Source organism: Melospiza georgiana, chromosome 13 (genome assembly GCF_028018845.1).
Source record: "Melospiza georgiana isolate bMelGeo1 chromosome 13, bMelGeo1.pri, whole genome shotgun sequence".
NCBI classification, from domain to species: domain Eukaryota; kingdom Metazoa; phylum Chordata; class Aves; order Passeriformes; family Passerellidae; genus Melospiza; species Melospiza georgiana.
In genome coordinates this window covers 5152126-5162368 of record NC_080442.1, presented here as the reverse complement: position 1 = coordinate 5162368, position 10243 = coordinate 5152126, and the positions used below count along the sequence as shown (strand labels likewise).

Here is a 10243-nt window from a genome sequence, read left to right as displayed (position 1 = left end):
GATTCTCTTTATTTTCATAAATGTTACATCACTTGATACATTGTATTTCCACAAAGCTTTTGGTTTGCTACAGAGAGAACAGTTCGTATTTTTACAAAATATCATCCGATGACAGTGTTTTGTTGCATTCTTTATTCATGCTCTTAAATAATCTGCAGTTACTGATCAAAAAAAAAGAGAGAAGATATATATGCCTAAGCAACAATTTTAGCACACTTTACAGGACTATTTTTGTCTACCTGCCTTACCTTGGCATCAAACACTTCACTACAGCAGGATGCCTCTGTATCCAAACTATCCTGTCTGAGTTTTTGATTCTTTGCATCACTTGCAGACTGTCTTATTGTGTGTTTTACTTGTACACAATTCTGAACATCATCAGGTTTGAGCAGGTTTTTTTCCTGACAGCCTTCACATACATTGCAGTCTGGGGATACACAGAGTTTACTTTATGGCTGCTTTATTACCACCATCTATTATTTACCTGTTTGTTCTCCTTTTGTACTAAAGCCCTCCTCAGTCCTTTCTTGCATTGTGTGGGTCAGTTTGTACAGCAGGTGGCAATGCCTGCACTCCAGCTGTTTGGTACTTGTGCTTCCCACCCTTCTGTCCTTGTGAGGGTATTCATGGAACTCCCTGTGAACTCCTTCCAGAAGATCCTGGCATGCTCTGAGGAAGCTTGGGACCAGACTACAAAACAAACCTAATAGCCCAAAACATTCAACTCATCGTGACGTTCCAAATACTCGTGTAATTTTCCATTTCTTTATTAACCCCTTCTTAAATCACTCCTATAAAGTTTCACATACTGCCTCCATCTTCTCCAGATATTGCAGGAAGTAGCTGTAGAGCATAGCTTGTATTACTTTGAGATTAGCTGTCATAAAGGTTCCAAATTCCTTTTTCTGCATTTTGAACAAAGCTGCCTTGGTCAAGTGAAGTTGAAGCCAAGAGAGATTCTTGTTCTACTACATGGAAGAGACAGGAGGTGCTGGGAGAGGGATGCGGAGTTGATTGGCAGTTTTATTTGATTTCACAATGTTTTAGTTAATTTTTACATTTCATCTCCAGCCATCAGAGGTTGTAAAAACAATCCTGCTGTTCCTAGAATACATACCAGGATGAAAACCCATAGAAAAATACGATCAATTACCATGGCAACATATTTCCAATCATCCTGAATCTGAAAAGAAAAAAAAGAATAGCAAGTTGGCATGTTTATTAGGTGAATAAGTTGCATTAGCAGTAATTGCATTTCATATAAGAAGCACAGTTTTTTCTGTAGGTAGATATCCTTATGAATACACAACTTACACATATGTTTTCACTGACAAATGAATTCATCTTGAAGAAGCTTTATTTGAATATGCTCTTTGGAGCAAAGCCAAAAGCTGCTGCTTCAAATCCAAAAGGTTTTCACCAAGACACTGAACTTAAGGAGACACAACTTCTCTATTCCAAAAATGAAAGTGTAAAGCTTTACTTTCTTAGATGAACAGGTTTGTCCAGAAAATGTTCCTGAAACAGACTGTTCCTACTGGCCTTTAGGTAGTATGTAAAAAACAAAGATTAATTGGTATGTAACTATTTGGTACTTTGTTATGTTGTACTGAAATTTGACCATTTTCATGCATGATGTAAAATGCATCTCTGTACCTTTCACGTAAAGAGGGAACCACATTTCAAAAAAACCCTGATTTTTCTAATTTTCTTTTCTTGCAGTGAATTTTATAGCAAGAGTGACAATGAAGTATTATATTTGTTATATATTAATAGTAATCGGTGATAATTTTTAGTTATTATTGAGATTACAATTCAATTTGTTTTGTTTTTCTTCAAGAATGATAAGAAATGAATTTGTTGGTTTTGAAATTTGTTCTTTTTAGCTTAGAACTTATTTGTTAAGAGAAACTTAAAAACCCAAAGCAACCCTTTATTTTCTGTACCAACTAAATCTAAACCTAAATAGAGTTCTGATTTAAGTATAAACAAAGTGAAGTTAGAATGAAGTGTATAGTTTGGGATTGTAAAAACTGTGATGGTGTAGCTACTGCTCATAGTATGTTTGAGGAATGTGGTAGAAAAAAACCTTTTCATTTTTTTTTCTCCTTTATTGTATTAAGATGCAGCTTTATGAAAGATGCCAGTCCCTGTCTTGCAGCAGTTTCCTCATTTAGCTACAGCACTTTACTCTGCAGCAGCAACAGAGTGAGCACCATCATCACTGTGAGGGACATTCACTCAAATTTCTGTTGTTGATGGTAAGCTGTGGGAGGGAAAATGTAACTTTCTAAAGGCCATAGGGTCAGCAAATTCCACTATTAAGATTACAACTTGAAAAATCCTATCTTCACCTCTCATGGGATGGGTGTTTTGGTGTGTTCCCTTTAATGTGCCTCACTCAGTATATATATTGTCAATAAAGAGATCACTGTGCAGCAGAACTGCTTCTCAATTATATAAGTTCAAAATTGCACATATTTGTAATACAGCTTGTGTAATTTACTTGCAAAAAATAATGGTTTCTTTTATCTTTTTTGTCTGTTTGAGATCTTTTTCTTACCAAACACTCTAATGACAAAAGGTATCTGCAGTTTGAGTAACAGTAAAATATGTTCTTACCTCTTTTGCTTCATTCTGCATTTTCATATTTTCTGCAATGTATTTCACACTTTCAATAGCATCTCTCATTTCTGGTGACAGAACTGAAAATGAAAGCATAGGATCTACAGACTCAGAGCTTGAACTTCTAGTGAGATTGCCACTGAAATCCGAGAACTTGGTGCGCTGATACTGACAGCAGCTGCAGGCCATGTCTTGACAAGCAAAGCCATCTTTGCAGCATTTGCTTTCAGAGCCGTTGATGCAATTTAAGTTTGAAAACTCAGAAGTGAATAATGGTTTTGGCTTCTGATTATTCTCTTCATCATTGGCGGGCCTTGTCATGAACATGATCCGGGGAAGTAAGTTCAAGAAAATGGTTCTCACCCACACGGGCATTGTGTGTGTCTTGGGTGTTCTGTAGTGCACATTCAGTACAAATACTGTGATGACAATCGAGAGAGTTACAAATATCATGGTGAAAAGGAGGTATTCCCCAATAAGGGGAATTACCAGGGAAGTAGAAGGTATGGTTTCTGTGATAACAAGAAGGAACACTGTTAAAGAGAGAAGCACTGATATGCAGAGTGTCACCTTCTCACCACAGTCTGAGGGCAAATAGAAAACTAATACAGTCAGAAAAGAAATCAGCAGACAGGGAATAATCATATTGATAGTGTAAAATAAAGGTAAACGCCTGATGTAAAGAGAATATGTGATGTCTGGATATATCTCTTCGCAGCAGTTGTACTTGATGTCATGTTTATACCCAGGAGCTTTAATTATAGCCCATTCTCCACTCTCCCAGTAATCTTTCAGGTTCATTGTCGAGCCAATTAGAACTAAGTCAATTTTGGCTTTGTCGTAAGACCAGGAACCAAACTTCATGGTGCAGTTCTGATAGTCAAATGGGAAGTAGGTTACATCTATTTTACATGAACTCTTAAATATAGCTGGAGGTATCCAGGTCACATCACCTGTGTATTTTAAAAGGGCCTTTGTCTTGTCATCAACCTGGAAATCCCCAACTGCACTGTAAAGCAAGTAAAAATAGCAAAAATTAGAATTATCTACTCCAGGTAGTTTCATACATTCAGATCATACACATGAACTCTTTTGTCTTTTTTGGGGAAGTCAGCCATTACTTGTTTATTTGGACCTGAATTGCTCATGCAAGACTGGCTCAGTGACCATCATAAATTCGTGTGGTTAAACTGAAACAAACAGCTCTATAAACTCACCAGGAGGAGTTGAAAACAAATATTCTCCCTTATTAATAGCATGGCTTGGTGCAATCAATATTTAAAATGGCAAATAACAGTCTGACTAGATGAGTCTTGTAGGGCCCTTCCAACTGAATTATTTCATTCTATTCTATTCTAGATTGATCAAGCACATCAGAACTCAAGGGCTGATAAGAATATTGCTGGTATTTCCACTCTTCCATGGACAGTGCAGGTAGTAACTATGGAAGGAGGGATTAGGGCTGGGGTGTATCTTTGCATAAGGAGTGTATTTGGTAAGATATTAAGTCCCACTTAATAAGTCCCACTTTGCTAACTTATATGATCCAGTTGAGTATATGAAAAAGTAAAATTAAAGGGTAATTTGAAGTTTTAAGGCCCCAGTTAGGAAAGGAGTGGCATCACTGTTGATCCATAGACCTGAGTTTTGGATCTGTGTAGCTGAGTCTATTTCTATGAGAATTGCATTCTTACAGATCCATTTAGTTATGGTTTGTCTCTTTACAGTCTCAGAAATTGACATCTAAAGTAAACTTTATCTGTGGCTTTTATTTGTCAAAGGTGTCAAATTGTGAATTTGACTGCTAAAAAGCTAGAATTTGCACTCCTTTCAGTTAAAGTTGTGACTTGCAGGGGCTTGTGGAGGCAAAAAGCCAAGTTTACTTTGCCTGCTCACTTGCAGCTCCAGGTTAGAGCTGGCATGAAGGTGAGAACAGCAATGGGGGGAGGCAGGACATGTGTGTTGAAAAGCAGCTTTTCAGTGCCTTCTGTGAACTTGCTGCTGATTTTTTTAGAGCTGGTAACATCACCCCTCTCTCCCTGAATTAAGAAGTTAAATACACAAGAGCCTTACTTGTTATATAAAACAATATCTGGCTTCCAGATCTGGCCAGATGGAACTCGGATGAATTCAGCACCTCCATAGTCTGCTGGATTCCACCGAAGCTTGTAATCATTCCAGATCTAATTATGGTAGAAATGAGTCCATGTTAGGTTTGTGAAGAAACTGAAATTCATTGGACTAGATCTGAACCAGTGCTGTCATATCACTTCTTGGGTTGATTTATTTTGGACACTACAGTGTTTAGATGTTTCTTTAACAAACACCATATGTGTGGTGTTTGTTCATATGCAGATTGTAGGGGGGCTTAGATATCTAGATGTTAGATACATTTATGACTTAAATATATGTGGCTGTCCCAGGAATGCCTACCTAGTAGCTGGAACAAGCTGAAAGAAAGAATAAGACACTCTCTTTTCAGAGAGTGTAGAATTGTAATAATAACTTTGATCTCAAAAAAAACAGGTATCTATGGGACAGTGAAAATAAGTTCCTGGAGGCCAGTGGCACAAGTTGTGAGCATCAATTGAGGGTCAGAGAGCTCCAGCATGTATGGCTCAGGTAACAGCCTTTGTCACTAGCGCTTGTTAAACCCCATTATAAAGAACTTGAGTATCAAGCTAAAGGTGGGAACTAAGTTGGTTACTAAGCTGACTGCAACAGTGAGTAACTGCATTTTTAAAAAGCCTTTTTAACATGAAGTACACATTTTTCGTTTGTTGACACTTTACGGGAGCTAACCAGCACCAAGTGGCGCTGTGCGCGACCTCCGAGCCGCGGTGCTTCCTTTGCTTTGTTATCTGCCAAGGCAGCGATTTGGCATCTCTAGAGCAAAAGTCTTGTATTTAGCGACTGCAGCAAGTGTACCAGCCTTGCTCTCCTCCCGTCCCGTCCCTTCCCTCCCCGTCCCCGCTGCTCCGCTCCCGTTCTGTCCCCGCCTGCCGGGCGGGGCGGCGGCCGCTGGGGGGCAGCAGTGCCCCGGGGAAGGGCTCGGGCGGTGCCAGCGGCGCGGAGCGGGGCAGCCGGGTCTGCTCTGCCGGCATCCTGTGAGGGCTGCTGTGCAGGGATCCTCCCTAAGGATGCTCTCCCGGCATCCTGTGCAGAGCGGCTGTCCCGGGGATGTGTCTGTGCCCTGAGGGAGCCGAGCCTGGCGCCGACCCCTCAGGCCCGGTGCTGCCGGAGCCCGCGGAGGCCTCGCTGGGCGGGCGGCTCCTGTGGCCCCGGGAACACTCCCGCGGCGGAGGGGCGGTGAGCTGGTGCCCTCTGGGCTGTCACTGAGCGCTACTTACGTGCTTCAGCCACAAGTTGGTTTCCATTATCTGGTTGACTTCGTCCTGGAAAAGAGAGGAGTGTCGGGAGAAGCGCCGGCCCTGCCGCGATGCCCAGCGGGGCGGTACTCACCACCTTCACCAGCTGTGACATGGACACCTCGAACTGGATGATGACGGGGTCCGAGACGTTCTTGACGGGGCGCACGAACTGGTTGTAGCTCTCGAACAGGGCCGCGTAGAGCCGGTGCTCGGCCTCGGAGCCGCCGCAGCCTGCGGAGGGCACGGGGTGAGCTCGGGGCCAGCCCTGTGCGGGGCAGGGCTGTCCCGGTGCTGCCCTGGGTGCTCCCAGCCCCGAGCGGGGCAGGGCTGGTACTGCCCTGGGTGCTCCCAGCCCCGAGCGGGGCAGGGCTGGTACTGCCCTGGGTGCTCCCAGCCCCGAGCGGGGCAGGGCTGTCCCGGTACTGCCCTGGGTGCTCCCAGCCCCGAGCGGGGCAGGGCTGTCCCGGTACTGCCCTGGGTGCTCCCAGCCCCGAGCGGGGCAGGGCTGTCCCGGTGCTGCCCTGGGTGCTCCCAGCCCCGAGCGGGGCAGGGCTGGTACTGCCCTGGGTGCTCCCAGCCCCGAGCGGGGCAGGGCTGTCCCGGTACTGCCCTGGGTGCTCCCAGCCCCGAACGGGGCAGGGCTGTCCCGGTACTGCCCTGGGCGCTCCCAGCCCCGAGCGGGGCAGGGCTGTCCCGGCTCTGCCCTGGGTGCTCCCAGCCCTGTGCGGGGCAGGGCTGTCCTGGTACTGCCCTGGGTGCTCCCAGCCCCGAGCGGGGCAGGGCTGTCCCGGCTCTGCCCTGGGTGCTCCCAGCCCCGAGCGGGGCAGGGCTGTCCCGGCTCTGCCCGGGGTGCTCCCAGCCCCGAGCGGGGCAGGGCTGTCCCGGTACTGCCCTGGGCGCTCCCAGCCCCGAGCGGGGCAGGGCTGTCCCGGTACTGCTCTGGGTGCTCAGCAGAGCCTCAGCCCCTCCTGAGCGGGCAGCACTGTGCCATGAGGGCATTCGCTTGGTCTGCGAGGAGGAGAGCAGTGAAAGGTAATGCTACGGCGCAGGTTTTCTAACACACGTCTGCAAATGAGTTAAAGAAACAGTTTTGGGTAATTACTGAGGAACTGGGAATGCAAAAACGTTTTCCCATCACAGTCCCAGTCCCCCAGACCTGGCAAAGCCACAGGGATGTGAGGAAAGTGTAGCCCAACAGACCAGGCCTCTGGTAAGGGGTAAGGAGCATTGCAGTAGGAAATGAGAAGTTTGCTTTCTAGTCTGAGTCATGATTGCGTGAGTACAGTGAGGATAACAGCCTGCTTCTTGAAATATATTTTTAAAAGGATTAAAATTTGATTAACTGGTACATTCAAGGACTTTTCAGCACACTCAAAGAAATCTGCTATTTACCCCTTTATTATTCTAAGTAGTTTTTATTTATAATAGATTCCTATTGTCCTTTTGCCACTCATAAATTCAGTTCATCCTACCCTGTGGCCAACAAAAAAGCTGCAAACTGAAATTCTTAAACAACAAGGTGCTTGACCTGTTTCAGGATGAGGTGTGAGAACCTGTAGTTTACACTGCAATTTTACTATCAATCTAGGCAGTAACCATCCTGACACCATTAGAAGCCAGTGGCCTTTTATTTTTAGAGGGCTATCTCTTAAACTCTCCTCTGGACAACACATGCTCATGAATTCCAACTGAAACACCAGAAAAAGTGTTTTGTAATTAATGTCATCATGCAAATTTGACAAAGGCACAAACTGAAGTCTGTTGAACATATTCTACAGTTCCTTTGAAACAGAAATATGGATATATATATGAAATATGAATATTTGCAAGGACATGTTTATTTTCTACACGTTGTTTTTTAGTAGAGAAAGAGGGGAGGCAGAATTATCTGCAGGTGACAAACTACACAAAGCAGGTGTTACTTTTGAATCTGTGAGACCTCACCTCACCCTAAGACAAGGGTTCCCCTCATGTTAAACTATTCAGCTAAAAGGTCTTTTGTTTGCTTTTGGTTTTGTTTGGTTGATTTTAACCCCTTGTGCTTTCCCTTGTTCACTTGGAATACAATTTTGTTTTCAGATTAGTGAAATCATTCAAGCCAATTTGCTAACTAAAAAATGAACACTTTTTAACTGCCAGTCTTGCCCATGTTACTTCTTGATATCTTGTATCTCTTAGATTGAGATCTCCTGGAATAAATACCCCCCAATCTTTTAGGTAAATAATTTTAAATCTAGGTCTTAACAACTATTATAGTCAATCCCAAACTGCCAGCCTTTTTACATGGTACCAGCACTCTAATTAAATCTAGCATCTGCTGTTTCTAGAGAAGAAACAGTGCATTCATGTGGGGTTTTTTTGTTTAACTATTTTGTGCTTTCCATATCTGCAGAGATGTGCTGTTTGCAGCACATACTTAAAGCTCTTTAATGTTGTCACTTTCTTGTCTTCTCTGCAATATGTGAAACCACACCTTTATGTGTGAGGTGTGGTTTCACATATTGCAGAGAACATTTTAACATTTCCTTCATGTTAAAATGGCTTTATGTGTCCTGTTTGGCATTTTTAATCAGGACTACTTAACTACTTTGCAAGGATAAACTTAAACACCCCCCCCACTGAACAACAAGCTATGTTGCTGAAAGAGCTGTACCACAATTCTGTACATTTGCCCCTTAGGCTGGAGAGCGCTTCTGCACTTCTTAAAAATGATTTGCACCAAAACCATCTCCTGCTCCCCTTTTCAACCCTCCCTTCACCATCAAAGAATAACAGATGAAGGATCACTCACCTTGCCAGAGAAAGCAAACAGCAGCAGTTAGAAGGAGAGTGTTCAGGCTCTTCATGGTGTAGTGAGTGACTGCCTGTGGACAGAGGCTGTTGAGGATGAGCTGCACTGCCAGGACTGGAGGAGCACAGGCAGCAGGGAGGGCTCGGCTCCCCCGATGCATGAAATGCCTGCAAGCAGCAGCCAGCAGGACCCTGAGCACAGCTCTGCGCACTGAGCTCCCATTAGCTTTGCTGTGCTGCCCCCTTTCAAGCTGCCCAGGCTGTCAGAGCTTTGGGAACAGCAAATAAAGTGCAGGAAAAACAGATGTTATTGTAGGCAAAGAGCAGCCTTCTGGCACAGATAGTGGGCGAGAGTCCTTAGAATGGTGCATAAATGAGCTTGGTAATCTGACAACACTGGAGAGTTTTCCAGCCAGCTGCTATACAGGATCTTTATCTAGCAGAAGATCATGCCAATCTGCTAGGGGAAGTTTAATTAATACAAATCTTGTAATTGAATTGTTCTGAAATGAATATTGGCATTAGGGATGCCTGATTTAGCAGTGAACTGAGATCATGGGACCTGATTTCCAATTAGGCTGTTGACGTTTTTTTCCTGCTTGTGTCTCATCTTGCAAGAGGATGTGCTGGGTGCCTGACCATGTGGAAAGGATGTACTATTCCCAAGAGTAATTAAAGGCATGTACAATTGGTGAGATCTGATCCCAGAGTGGTAAACAACAGCTGGGATCTGGCAAGAATCTGGGGGCTCTGAACGGAAGTCAAACTTGACCAAACCCTTGAGAATAACTGTCTTTGGACCATTCCTATTTTGTACATTAGAAAGGTGAAATTTGAGAAGAGGAATACGAGCACAGGATCCCAACTTTATCCCACAAGACCTTATTGTTCATGGGAAAGGACACTAGAAAGAAGGAGCTGTTTGAAGTTCCATAAAATCACGATTTGCAAAGTGAGGCATTTTCCAGGTGCCCATCATCTTCCTTGTTAACTTACAGGTCACCTTTTGCACTGTCCTCCCTATCTGAAATGGCCAGGGGATGGAAGGCTCATGCAGTGGCTGTTGCATGCATCTGTGTGAAAGGAAAAAGTGGGGAGACAACAATATGGGATTCTACCCCCATTTTTAGAAGTGTTGGGAAGCTCTGTGGGACAAGAGCTGCAGCTATGGGTGCTTCACTGTGTGCCCTTAGGGAAGGATAAGCAATGACCCTGTTTGGTGCTGTGTTAAGAGGAACCAGACTGGGTTCAGTTCTTGGCACTGAGCTTGTTTATCCTGTTAGCCCTATCTCTCAGAGCATCATTCACTTTGTCCCCAGACACATGCTCTTATGATAATTTCTGTAATTCTGTTAGTGTGGAGGAAATAGGCTTTACTGTCCATTTGATTTTATTTCTTTTCTTTTTTTTTTTTTTTTTTTTTTCTGAGAACTCAGCTGCTTGGTCTTTTAGCTTAA

The 10243-nt window shown here is 44.0% G+C and overlaps 1 protein-coding gene across 1 annotated transcript; it reads right to left on the bottom strand.

Annotated features, from left to right (window-relative positions):
• Positions 1–94: 94 nt before the first annotated feature.
• Positions 95–9179, bottom strand: CHRNA3 (cholinergic receptor nicotinic alpha 3 subunit). The gene is made up of 6 exons (XM_058033203.1): positions 8788–9179; positions 6088–6227; positions 5976–6020; positions 4699–4808; positions 2623–3634; positions 95–1183 (listed from the first exon to the last, which is right to left on the bottom strand). The coding sequence occupies exons 1-6, from the start codon at positions 8945–8947 to the stop codon at positions 1055–1057; spliced, it is 1596 nt and encodes a 531-aa protein (XP_057889186.1). The 5' UTR covers positions 8948–9179; the 3' UTR covers positions 95–1054.
• Positions 9180–10243: the final 1064 nt, after the last annotated feature.

Coding starts and splice junctions, on each gene's coding strand:
- CHRNA3 (XM_058033203.1), bottom strand. CDS start 8,947: ATGCATCGGGGGAGCCGAGCCCTCCCTGCTGCCTGTGCTCCTCCAGTC. Junction 4,809..5,975: donor CCAACTTGTGGCTGAAGCAC/GTAAGTAGCGCT, acceptor TACCATAATTAG/ATCTGGAATGATTACAAGCT. Junction 3,635..4,698: donor GATATTGTTTTATATAACAA/GTAAGGCTCTTG, acceptor CTTGCTTTACAG/TGCAGTTGGGGATTTCCAGG.